This window comes from Lissotriton vulgaris, chromosome 9, assembly GCF_964263255.1.
Source record: "Lissotriton vulgaris chromosome 9, aLisVul1.2, whole genome shotgun sequence".
NCBI classification, from domain to species: domain Eukaryota; kingdom Metazoa; phylum Chordata; class Amphibia; order Caudata; family Salamandridae; genus Lissotriton; species Lissotriton vulgaris.
Window position 1 is genome coordinate 631,982,095 of NC_141697.1, and position 13,600 is coordinate 631,995,694.

The 13,600-nt window shown below is 50.3% G+C and overlaps 1 protein-coding gene across 1 annotated transcript in view; it reads left to right on the plus strand.

Annotated features, from left to right (window-relative positions):
• Positions 1 to 13,600, plus strand: part of SART1 (spliceosome associated factor 1, recruiter of U4/U6.U5 tri-snRNP) — a 598,340-nt gene that overhangs the window by 401,602 nt on the left and 183,138 nt on the right. The window contains exons 9-10 of the mRNA XM_086938291.1: positions 3,162 to 3,368; positions 13,012 to 13,130. Of these exons, the coding sequence (XP_086794417.1) occupies positions 3,162 to 3,368; positions 13,012 to 13,130 (326 nt within the window). The remainder of the gene's footprint in view (positions 1 to 3,161; positions 3,369 to 13,011; positions 13,131 to 13,600) is intronic.

Genomic DNA, 13,600 nt, shown 5'->3' on the forward strand with positions numbered 1-13,600 from the left:
ATGATAGAATATTATTAAACCTAATACCGGCCCACAGTTGGCATATAAATAAGTTTCTTTGTTTAGAAACAGTCGGTGTGCTGCGAAGCTATAACGCGTCCGCCATCTTGCCCTTGCAAGCCACACCGCCGTTGTGAACCCCTCCATGGAATAGGATGAATTGCAACCATCAGGACACTGCTAGTGATCGTCAAGAAGTGGCCATATTACACATCACAAAGAACAATGGGCAAGAAGTACTTACCTCTCGACCCATAGTGGTCATAACTGGGGACTGAGATCTCAGGACTTTGCGAGAGGTCATTTTCAGCCAGCACATCAACAGGAGGTGTAGAGGTTGTGGTAAGAATGTCCTCTTCACTCTATTGAAGTTCCACCACCTTGGTGACTATAGTGGAGTATGGGATCTGACCCAGTGGAGGGAGCGACATTAAGGATGATCTGGATCTTTTTTAGGTGTGAGTGTGAGGGAGCGGGTGCAATCTCTTAGGCATAGTAGATGCAGCTGTCCAGGCCAGCTCAGAGGGCCCCTGCACCAGATGTCAGAATCTGCTCATTCCTGAGAGTGGGCGCTCCTCAGTGAGCTATGTTCAATCCGACTCCGGAGTGTGGAAAAATGCGACTTATTTCCATAGACACTCCGAAGCTTAGCCGGGAACAGGTGCCATGAAAGAGCAGCATTGCTTCTGTACCTCCTTGGTGTAGTTGAGGAAGAGGAGCACCTTGGCATCGCCACACCAGTGGCCTGGGCGAGACCGAGCCTCCCTCAAGTTCCCTATCCTGTCTTTGAAATTAACGATGGGGGCAATAGTGGATTGGTATTGTTTAAGAGTTAAGACTCTGTGTGCTCTCTCGATTGCGATCCAGGGGGTCAGCTGGTCCGACTGCATCCAGTACCTGATCCATGATTCAAAGACGTTTACAACTTGTAGCAGCTTGCTTTATTCTGGGATCCCAACAAGGTGCTCATTATTGTGGCAAGATAAGTTCTCTGCATCTTCCGCATGGAGATGAAACTCGTGTGAGGAGGCAGAGGGCCTTGGATTTCAGGTTAGCTATGTAATTTTCCACCATAGACAGATTAGTTGCGTCCTTTGTGATCTTTGACCATAGCGTAGCGCAGGTCCTGGCAGAAGAGGGTGACATCTATTCGCAACTCACCGAACTTGGCTTCCACAGTGGTCTGGGAGATCGGAAAGGCTCAGAGGATTGTGACTAGGTGTCCCAGCGAAGAGGCGAGTTCATATTTTGCCTACACCAGCCTGTCCCCGTTGTATATTGATTCATGCAGGTCTGGGAGGCCGCAGGACAAGGAAGCCTATCTTTGCCCATCCCAACAAAGTGCTTCTGTGACACATTGTACCTTCAAAGAAGGGAGCCTAGCCTATATGGCGTAAAGCAGGGGCAGCATAAGAAGCTGGGCCTAAGGGGTATGTGTACCCCAGGGGCTCCAATGGAGCCGCACACCGGCCAGAAGGGAGGTCAGCAGGCTGTATAGTTAAGGTGTCAGTAGTGCTCAGGGGAGTGGTTAAGCAGGACGAGGCAGGTCAGCAGGTGCACCAAGTCAGTCCGCTCCTCAACGAGGCTCACCCTCTAGGATCGCGCCGCATGTCTCAATAAGGGGTCGCAGGGCCGAAGTACAGTGTGCCAGACTCTGGCCAGGTGGATCAGGTCTTCTGGTCGAATGAGTGCACCCCCAGTTGCAGGCAAGGAGAGGCAGGTCCACACCCCACACCAGCAGAGAGGTCACAGTGCAGTGAAAATACAGGGTCACCATACAGTTCACATATACAGGGGGTCCCCATAATCAGTCAAAAGATGGAACTGGCCACCAGTCCGAAGCCGCCAGGCACCCAGCCATCGGTCCCGATGGTTCCTCGCTACCACGGCATGGGGAGGGTGACCAATGAGAACCCACCTAAAGCTTCTGTACTAACAGAAGCCCCCCCCCGCCGCCCCCTTCCCCCCGCCACCAGCCTATCAATCAGGTCCATTGGTGGCAGCAATGAAAGGAGGCCCGCCCCACACCAGTCTGTGCCAAGAGGATTGCCCCCAGAATATCATCTAAGGAGGCAGGCACTCATCCCCCTCAATCCTCCGGAAGATGGGCCCTCAAGAGCAGGGTCAAAGGGTAGGCAGCCCAAGGACGGAGGGCCGTGCGGAGGCTGCAAAAGCCCAAGACTAGGCAGGGTACAGAAGGCAGCGATTACGGCTATCTGGTGACTGCGGGAATGGGCAGATCCAGTGAGCAGTCGTATCACCCACCCAGCGCTCTCCAACACAGGGCCAGAGCGCAAGCGGGTCTGAGCAACCCCAACCTAGTGCAATGCAGGACAGAGGGTCGCTGCAGTCCTCCGCCGTGATGGACTGAATGTGGCATTACCAGGCGGCGTGTAGCCATTGCACCCCGGGTATCGCCTTACGAAAGCTCTGCAGCACTTTGGGGACCAGTCACATGGGTGCCACCATGTTGCAAGGGAGCGAGCCCTCGGAGTCTGACCATCGTGTGGAACTGTAGCATAGCCCGGAGTCAGGCAGCACTTCGCGCCGGTCCAGTGACATCAGCAAACCCCTGTAAGGAAAGGCAGGAACTCTGATGGTGTGGGGCTAGTATTTCATGCAAATGCAGAATCTGTTGGTGTAGATGAATTGGCTTTCAAAATATTGTCTTTGTTGATTTCTTTGCTAAAGAATTATGCGTTAGACTGACCGATTATAAGACCTTTCTGGCACTTTAGGCCAATCATATGTAGGACGGCCCCTCAAAAGAAAAAGATAGTTTGATGGTAAGATTTTTTTGCTTACTTTCCATTTGTTTCCAGTGGTTGCAGGTGAGAGAGCTATGCTTGGCCTGTGAGGTTACATGGATCTCATCAAGAGTGTAAGTCTTGCTGATCCAGCTATTTTATTTCAAACAGCAGTCTAATGTTTAACTTAATTTCCTCCTATTATAGCCACCTTAGATTATATCCAGTAGGTCCTCTTGACATTTGGAGGGATCTCGATTTAAATGGACTCATAAACCTCATTCTGATTTTCTCATGGGTTGGAAAAACAGCTCTTTATTATATAGTAGAACCCGGGTTCCAACCCATGTCACGTGAATGTTAATTTATAGAAAATATTGTGACTCATGCTTTCATTTCCTCTCTGTTTTCCAGCTGAAACATAAGACTGTGCTTTCCAAGTATGATGAAGAGATTGATGGGGAGAAGAAGAAATCTTTCCGGTTGGAGTCCGGAGGAAATGCTGATTGCTCTTGGGAGAAAGAGCTACAGCACATCAGAGAAAACCTACGAAACCAGGCGCAGTCTCTGGACCTGCCTGCTATGAAGATTGCATCTGAGTATTACACTCCAGAAGAAATGGTAAGTGTGAGATGTATAACTTTATTCCACATCACTTCTGGGTCTACTCCTCTTTGATGTACAGTGAATAGAGAACCTATAGCAGTTCCTCTCCTGCATTACCCGACAATTAAAGATGTATTGTATTTTATTGCAGCATTTTACTATCTGTTCCTAATGCTCTAGTGGCACAGTTAAAGCTTTTTCATAGCTGTTTGGATGAGAAGCAGCCCTCATTTGCTGGGTCTAGTTTTTTTTTTAATTTAAAGAAAGACCTTTATTGGTTGTTTCACAAGTCATACACAGCTCATGGCCAACAACCCGGAGGCCGGCTGCTCTTGTTGTCAAGAAGAATAGACAAATCATGTCTGTTACAACACAGCCATTCAGCCGACAGCCCAGAGGCCCAGCGGCGAGTTAACTCAAGGGTGTAAAGCATCAACATATGGGGTATCAACAGTAGGATAACGTCAACACACATCCCTGGGGGAACCCTATGCTGCCCTGTAGTGTGCACATCACCCTTACCCTGTTCTGCAGCTACTGCCATCTGTGTCCCTACTAAGGTCTAAACAAAAACTCAAAAAACTAAAAAGAAACGCCCCCCCCCCCCCATGCAAATCTATCCCGGCACTATCCCCAACTGCCTAACACTGCCTGTATCTAAGTCTATTCTAGCCTGTTGAGTTATGAAATCAAGTTAAACAAAGCTCAACTCCCTACGCCTAGGCCGAGTGCTATGGAGTGTTCCTGCCCCAATCCCTCGCCTCCAAGCAACCGAGTGGAGTACTAAGTAGCCAAAAACTATAGCGACCCTACCCCTGCCCTCATGCCAACTAACCTCCCGCCCCCTTAGTCAACATCTAAGTCAGCTCGGTCAAGTCGGAAACTATTTCGCTTCGGTAGTATTTGACTCTTCCAATTGCGCTCTCTCCTCAACAGTCTCCTCCTCCTCCGCTACGTCCGACTCTCCTGCCCGCAGGCGCGCCTGGTAAAGGCCCCAATAGTTCTTCAGGCGACTGGTAGGTGGTAACAGTTTACTGTAATGCTCTGATTGTGTGCAGCAATACAGCATATCTTGGGCCCATCTTTTCACCGTTGACAGCGGCCCTCTCTAGCATATCGCCAGTACGCGTCTGGTGATTAGCATTCCCATATCCGCGAGGCGCCTGGCGGCCAACGGCAGAGACTTGGATTATGCCATTAGCGCCAGCACCAGCGCCGGATCCGGCTTCAAATCAATACCGAGAATCTTTCAATTCCGCGTGAACATCCTACCAGAATTTACTGATCCCAGGGCAAATCCACGCCAGATGCAAAAAATCTGCAGCCTGCTCGCGGCAACGCCCACATTCCGATGATTGCCGGAGGCCATACCTCTGCAGTCGCTCTGGGGTGTAATAAACCCTCTGGAGAAACTTAAAATGTACCAGTCTGTGCCTACCATTTAGCGATATCCTTTTTGTGCTCGTGCAGCAGTATCTCCACATGTCATCGTCTATGGTGATCAGCAAGTCTTTTTGCCAGGCCGTCCTGGCTTTCATGTACTGGTGCTCCCTGTGTGTCATTGCTGTCTTATATAGGGCTGTGACGAGCTTGCGGGGGGACTCTGTCTTAATGACATATGTGAGTTCTGGAACCTCCGGTGACTCCGCCAAATCAGGCCCCAACAATTCCAGAAGAGCGCTGTGGACCCTGTGGTACTGAAAATTTAATAACAGAGAGCTATGGGCCATGCCCGTCGCCACCTGTTCCCACTTTTTAACCGTACCTTCCAGGAATAAATCTCCCATCGTGGTATGGATAAAGTAGGGAGGTGCGCTGCCTGCGCCACCCTGTAGTACAGCTCAAGATCCGGGGCCGCCAGGCCGCCCATGTCATATTGGAGTGTCAGAAGAGTCCACCCCACTCTGGGCTGCTTGCCCGCCCAACCCCATAATTTTCCCTGAGTAGTACCTCAGAATCAGTGTGAATCGAAATTTGCCTAGCTTACGTAACGGTAAGTTTCAATTCTATTAAGGACACGGAGGCGAGGATTATGCTTTTCTTTCTTCGCTTTATTACAAATACACAAAACACAGCAGCCTTAGTAAAGCTCCAATCCATGTTATAAACTGCAGGAAAACTTGGAAACAACGATTTCTTTAAAAGTCTGCAAATCCAGAACGAACTACAGCTCCCATGAGCCTTCCAACATTAGTCCTTTCACTATGTCCAGTCCAGGTATGATAGCCCGTCCCTTCTCGACCTTCCTCCTCTTTCTTCGCGCTGGTTACGCACATTCCACATTAGTCCTGTTTGGAACCGTCATTTCCTATCAGAAAAAACGACAGCGTAAGAGAAGCATCGACAACTCCACTGATTGCATGCAAACTCAGGACATCATCAAGAACTGGCATTAGAGCATGTACAACGCATAGATGGAAAACAGTTTACTTACTGAGATACGGGTGGGTTTGCAACTCCGTACTCCAGGGTGGGATAATCCTCGCCTCCGTGTCCTTAATAGAATTGAAACTTACCGTTACGTAAGCTAGGCAAATTTCGATTCTGTCAGGACCGGAGGCTTCGGATTATGCTAGTTCAAAGCTTACTCACCACCAATTGAGCCAAATCCATCACCGGTTTAAAATAAAACCTCTTAAACATGGAATCCGAGGACCAATCTGCTGCTCGCATTAAATCCTCCAAACGAGCCCCCACCGAAAACGCCTTAGAAGCCATGGCTCCCCTGGCAGAGTGAGCTCCAAAACGCTTGGTATCAATGCCTGCCTCCTGCATGACCCAACGCACCCACCTTGCAATGGTGGGGGAAGAGACTGCTCTGTGTGGTTTTCGCAAGGCAATTAGTAATTGTTGTTCGCCCGGAGGGCGAATATGCAGCGTCATGTCCTCATAAGGCTTCAAACATTGCACAACGCACAACTTGGGAGTGTCCACAAAGGCTGGTTACGAGATCGTGCGTGACGCAGACTTTGTGCGACGTCCCTCTGTAAAAGTAACCCCGTCCGGGGAAAAGACTCGCGCCAACACGTCCAAGGGGCGTACATCCGACACACGTCGGCAAGAAACCAGACACAGCAGCATAGCTAATTTAGCTGAAACTTCCTTCAAAGACAAATAAGAGTTAGCCTGCCAGGACAGGAATAGCTTCTGGACCACATTTAAGTCCCAAAGGACCGAATATCGGGGCTCCGGAGGTAAGGAGAGACGAACCCCCCGCAAGAGCCTGCAAACAAAAGGATGTTCCCCCACTGGGGAACCCTCCACAGGCTGATGACCCGCTGAGATTGCGGAACGCATTGCGTTAATCGTCCTATAGGCGAGGCCCTTAGTTGCCAACTCGGCTAGAAAATTCAAGATCGGAACGAGTCCTGCGACCACGGGATCTAGGTCCCTTCGAAGACACCAACGCATCCATTTAAGCCAAGCAGATTTGTAGCGCTTCGCCGTGCTATCAGCCCAGGCTTTGGAGAGCAGGCCATCAGTCGATCCCGAAAGGCCCGGGAGTGACCAACGTTTCCGGAAAGCCTCCATGCCATGAGGTGGAGAGAGCCCTGCATGAGAGGATGAGTTTCCCGATCTGGATTCAGCAAGAGGTGAGGAAACTGGGGGAGTAGGATTGGAAAATCCCAAGAAAGTTCCAGAAGAACTGGAAACCAGACTTGAGACCTCCAGAGTGGTGTAACCAACACCATCTCCACTTCCTGACGGCGCACCTGGGCCGCAGTCCGTACTATCATCGAGAACGGAGGAAATGCGTAAGGCCTCTCCTGGCTCCAATCTTGGAGGAAAGTGTCCGTGGCCTCCGCGAGCGGATCCGGCCGCCAACTGAAAAATCTCGGAAGCTGGTGGTCCAGTAGGGACGCAAACAGATCCACCGAAAACGGACCCCAGCGGGCGTTCAGCCACTGGAAAACCGGGATGTCCAACATCCACTGACTGGCATCCTTCAGGTGCCTTGAGTGCCAGTCCGCCACCTGATTGGCCTGACCCGGCAAGTACTCCGCCGTCACCGATATGTGATGTGAAAGGCAATAGTCCCAGAACTCCTTCGCCAAGTCTGCTAGAGCTCTGGAGCGGGGGCCTCCTAGGTGGTTGACGTATCGAACCGCCGAGACATTGTCCATCTTCAAAAGAACGCAGAATTTCACGGAATCCTTGGTCCAACAGCGGACCGCGGAGGACCCTGCTAGAAGCTCCAAACAGTTTATATGCAACTATTGTTTGTCGGATGACCAAGCGCCGCCGGTGGAGAACTCCCCGCAAAGGGCACCCCATCCGGATCTGCTGGCATCGGACTCTATCACAAGATCGGGGACCGACCCGAAGATCGCCTGACCATTCCAAGCCTCCATGTGTGAGAGCCACCAGGACATCTCTTCCTTCACGTCCTCCGAGAGGGGTACCATCTGGTCGTAGGACATGCCCCGTCGGAGGTTTTGGGCCTTGAGGCGCTGGAGCGCTCTGTAGTTCAACGGTCCTGGGAAAATTGCCTGAATGGAGGATGACAGAAGTCCCACCACTCTGGCTACCTGTCGTAGAGAAGTCCGGTCTTTGGAAATCGTCTGCCGTAACGTATGCCTGATCTTGGCTATCTTCTTTGAGGGAAGACTGAGGGAGGCTCCGACGGAGTCTATGACAAAACCTAGAAAGGTAATTTTCTGACATGGAACCAGAACCGACTTGGATTCATTGATGATGAAACCCAGCCTCTGGAGAAGCTGGACCGCCTGCTGGAGCTGACAATTTAAGGTCACCGGGCACTGGCCCATCAAAAGAATATCGTCCAGGTAGACGATCATCCGAATACCCTGTCCTCGCAGGAACTCCACCATCGGGTGTAGCACTTTCGTGAAGCACCAAGGGGCCGAAGAAAGACCGAAGGGAAGGGCGGTGAATTCGAACACTCTGTCCTTCCAGCAAAATTGAAGGAAACGTCGATGGGGAGGATGGATGGGTACCACCAAATAAGCGTCCTTTAAATCCAACCTCACCATCCAGTCCCGCGGTAGGAGCACATCCGAAGGAGGTGAATCCCCTCCATTTTGAAGTGACGGTAGACCAACCAACTGTTGAACTCTTTGAGGTTTATCACCGGACGTTTGCCCCCATACGTCTTGTCTACTAGGAAGACATTGCTGAGGAAACCAGCGGGATGTCGCGTTGATAGGCGAATGGCCCTTTCTGGAGTAACTCCGAGACCTCTTCGTCTATCAAGCGCGCGTCGGACTCGGAGAAAATGATCGGCCGCGGGGGGCACACCTGAAAGGGGCGGTCGTAGAAGTCTATGTGGAACCCCCGCACGGTTTGCAAAACCCAGGCGTCTGCAGTGAGCGATGCCGACTCCTCGTAAAAGGTTGTTAACCTGCCCCCCATGAGAACCGGGCCCGAAGACCGTACACTTACCGTTGGAAGTATTGGGTCCAGGGTTCTTGCGGTAGCCTCGACTGCCGAAGCGTTGCCCTCTCGTGGGGTAAAAGTTATTGAAGTTCGCTGAGGTCTGGTATTGGCCTCTGTCGGAGCCTTGCCCTCTACCTTTGGCTTACTGCCCTGCACGGCTGGTCTGGCGGCCCCTGCCCCGACCGGCCCCTTGGGAAAAACGTTGTTGGAACACACGCTTAATGCTGAACTGCGCTTTGTCCAGCGAAGTGAACGTGGACACAAATTTGCCGAGCTCTTTAATGAAAGGCTCGCCAAAGAGGCCGCCCTGGGCGACCGCCCCCGCTTCCGAAGAAGCCAAATCTCCTAACTTCGGGTCCAGCTTGATAAGCAGGGATCTCCGACGCTCGGTGGACAGGGCGCAGTTGGCGTTCCCCAAAAAGATGATTACCCTCTGCGCCCAATTGGACAAGACCTCAGGGGAAATAACCGTGCCATTGGCTTTCGCCTCCACCACCATGTTGAGGATCTTCGTGGCGGGCCCCACTGCGTCCAACAATTTATCCTGGCATGACCGCCAGGAACGGTCGATGCCCTTACGTAGATCCTTCATAAATTTGGCGAGGAAGGTCGCCATCTTTGCGTCTAACTCGGGCGTCAGGGCCACCTTACCCTCCAAAGTGGGCCTCGGACACTCCCCTCGTAGGCAACCCCTTGCGTCTTTTTCTAAAGGCTTACGCAGGCGACCTGCCACGAATTTTGCCACCGTGTCCCCCGGCGTCCAGGCAGCGGACCGCGGATGCATAATCTCATCCGGGTCCAACATGCCGAAACTGTCCCGGGGCAACTCATTGGCCGAGCCCGAGGGACGCCAAGAGCGGACCGATTCTCCGTCGTCATCAGTATCAGGGGAGTCTAGCCCCGGAGACGGAGGTGCGGTCTCCGAAACCACAGAAGGTTCAGGGTCCGAAAGTGGTGCGGGAGGGGCCAGCAGTCTCCTTGGCCAAGAAAGCGTCCCTGAGACGCTCCAAGGTGCCTCTGTCCACCCCCTGCCTCCCTTCCCTGCAGGGTTTCTTTGGCGCGGAGGTGCCCTCACCTGAGGGGCCTGGGAAGCCAGTAGGCGCTCCCAAATGGGCCTGCGCCAGTTTGGCGCATTCTTCTACAATGCGCGCAGACAACCGGTCCTCCATGGGACCCACCACCTCAGTCACACAGCGATAGATAGAGCTGTCAACTGCCTGGTAAAACTCCTCATCCTGTAAGTAGGAGTGGGGTTCCTCAAAATAATCCCCCTGCTCCATGGCTGTTAAGCTAAATAACGAGCAACTGTGGCAAAGCTGCACTAAGAACCAGACCCTCCCACACAGAGGGCGTCAGTGAATCAGATATGGGCAGACAACTTGGACTGCAACAACTTTTTGGGCCAGAGGCACACTGGCAAGGTAGGCCGCAAGTTAGAGCCCCCAAACGCGCTGACCCTCCACACCGGGACCGGGTCGAACCACCCCTTATTGCGCGTTGAACCACACAGAAAAACGTTGTCAAACGTGCATGCGCCAGTCGGCGATTTATACAGTCTCCGCCGCCAAGTACAGACCCCGCAGGGCGTCAACACACAAAATCCCGGGGCAGATACAGACCCGGAGCACCGGGCGTCAAGAGGTGGAGAGGGCAAAGCTCCGTTGCAGGCCGGCTCCTCCGCGTGTCTCCGAGGAGTGAAGGGGAGCGCGCCGAGGAGCAGGCGAGACGTACAGGCGCCCTCTGGCGGGCGCTATCAACACTGCACCGCTGTCGGGACAAGCGCCGCGAAAGGAGCAAGGACGCTCCCGCGGCCGGGGCTCTGCAGGGAAAAAAGGCACATAAACAGTAACAGAGCCCAAATAAACACCCCCGTCAGACCTCAGACGGGCAAGTACATTTAAGAAACAAGAGAGAAAAAGCCACTTAACTGACTGCTGCGTGAGCAGCGGAGAAAGGGGAGGAAGGTCGAGAAGGGACTGGCTATCATACCTGGACTGGACATAGTGAAAGGACTAATGTTGGAAGGCTCATGGGAGCTGTAGTTCGTTCTGGATTTGCAGACTTTTAAAGAAATCGTTGTTTCCAAGTTTTCCTGCAGTTTAAAACATGGATTGGAGCTTTTCTAAGGTTGCTGTGTTTTGTGTATTTGTAATAAAGCGAAGGAAGAAAAGCATAATCCGAAGCCTCCGGTCCTGACATAGAATCCTGACCCCCAGATACCTGACCGGGTCACTGGACCACTGCAGTGCGAATTCCATGTCAAATTGACCCGTTACCGGAGTGAGCGGGAAGGTGACAGACTTCGACCAGTTGACTCTCAAATCATGCTGGGTCTAGTTGGGAGAGTGTGGGATCATAGTGTGGCCTAGTTGGGAATCTCTTGAGTGTTATTGCTTTAAACGGAATGACCTCCAACCAAGCACAGTAGCATGTATCCAGAAGTTGCTTAGTGTCTGTAAACGATTTGGTGTTGGTTGAACTATGGTAAGAAAATAAGTGCATCTTATGTCATTATTAATTTCATACTCCTTTAGAAAGTCCTTTCACTGGATGAAAATCAAATGCAAACAACAAGCACACAGGTCATGATAAATCATTAGCAAATGTCGCTACTTATCTAGGTTGGAATACTGTATAGTGTTTACATCAAACCGTCCATTGAGATTAATGGGAAATAGCAATTACAAGAAGCTTTCGTTTTAGGCTGTGAGAATTAAAAAGCCACATAAATAATTTACATGAAACCATTATATAAATTCCAGTTTCGTCCGTGTTCATGAAATGCTCTGTTTGCCATCCTCACCTATTTTGAATGTGTCGAGCTCTGTCTGTAAGTTGGTGCATCAACCTACAGCCATGTTATGCTACTATTGAAACCAGTGTGGCCCTAATATTGCACAAAGGGTTGCAAAGGACACCTTAAAGCTTGACCGAAAACATTATTATACGAGGTCTGTACACTTGAAGCTGTTTTTGCCAATCAGGTCCAACAAAGTGAGATTGAATTCACCAGAACTTGGCTGACCCTATACTGAACACTGCGGTCAGTCTTTACTGTCAGCGCCACACTTTTGTTTTTAGAGGGTCCCTTGTTCTCAGCCCTCTTGTCAAATCTAACACCAACCAGAAACATTCCGGCCTAAATCTCATTACTGTTCCCGGCATGGTGTGTGAATGATTACTCATATGTTGACAAAATAGCTTTTTATATTCAAGTTGTTTTCACATCGTAAATGAATACACATATACATCTAAAACTGCAATGATGCAAGTCAGTCCGGATTCTATAATTAAATTGTACACATATATTGATAAGTGAGGTGTCGCCCTTTGAAATACTGGCGAAAGCAGCGTATTCAGCGCTCCGTTTATTGCAGTGCACCTGTTGAGGGTTCACACCAGAATGCAAGGGGGCCTGTTAGTGAACCACAGAACCCAGCCCAGGTCCATGTCTCACCTTCTTTCATTATAGCTCCTCCTTGTTGCACACAATGACGTCTGCCTACTGTACTTTTCTGTTGCCTCCATTCTAGCCTTTTGCTCCATCAGCCACCTTAACCCATCTCAGACTTGATACCGTATTGCTCCACCTTGCTACTTCCACGCTTGAGTTGACTTGAGCTAAGCAGCTTTCCAACTGGATGACTGACTAATGCTGCAATTATGCTGCGGGGCCTCTGGAGCTCGGGCCCGCACCACGGGGGCTAATGTTACACCCCTGAGAAGGGAAACTGGTATGAAGGGGCCAGTGGGGGTTCTTTATGACTCCAGTGACGGCACAACTGAGTAACTTCCTGTGCCCCATAGCGCTGTGGAGAACTATTGGAAAGATTCTGGATTCGGTCTGAGTCTAGGATGTCCAGAAGGTGAGGAATCTGGAGGGAGACGGAGTATCTATCAGAAAGTTTATTACCAAAGAGAAGGTGCTTTGATTTGTTTTTAGTGAAGCGGTCTCGGTTCCTCTTGTATTTGGGGAAAAAGTACAAGGAATTGATAACAGCATGCCACTTAGTGCTTCATGGCACTATTCAACACAGCTGTAGACCTTCCTATTTTGATGCCTGGAAGGGTAGTTAGAGGGTGAGTATTCTGTTGGAAGATTGTGTGTTCAGAGAAATAACTTTACTGAACAGTATTTTCTACTTTACTTCACTTTTGATATTAGCATTTGCTTTCTTGTCACTGCTGAATTTGATGGGTGTGAATTAGGTGACGACGTGATGTCCAGTCACTGTATCATTGTTTATTTTGTCCCCCGTAGGACGTGAAATTCAAGAAAACTAAGCGGAGAGTGAAGCGAATTCGGAAGAAGGATAAGGCTCTACGAGCGGAGGATCTGCTATTTGGGTTTGAAATCGCAGAGGAGGATTATGGATCTCGGTAAGGAAAAGTATCATTAATGAACATAGAAATGACACTCGTAGAGCATATCCACTTATGTTTCTCATGGTGCTTGGCTAAGATATTTTATGACGGTGGGGTTTGCAGAGCTTGTTGGTGTTGAGACAGTGTTTCTGCAAGATTTATATACTTTTTCTATTATTTTTTTAAATGGACCTTTCAGAGAACACAAATGAGTTACTGGTGTGTGTTGGATGATGGTGAAATATCTTCTCCTAGTTTTCAAGTCTCATTTAAGTTCTTTTGTGCTTGTGGCGGAATAGTTCGTTCTGGACTGCTGCTCTAGTTCTTAAGTGTATGTAATGGTGGACTATATACTAGCTTCCTCCTACCACATTACCAATTATAGGGCCAGTATGTTTGAACTGCAGCAGTGGGAGCACACAAGCTTTCCAGGATTTAAATCCTTGTAGAGGTCAGTCCAGTTTGTGTAAGATATTGTTACAAAG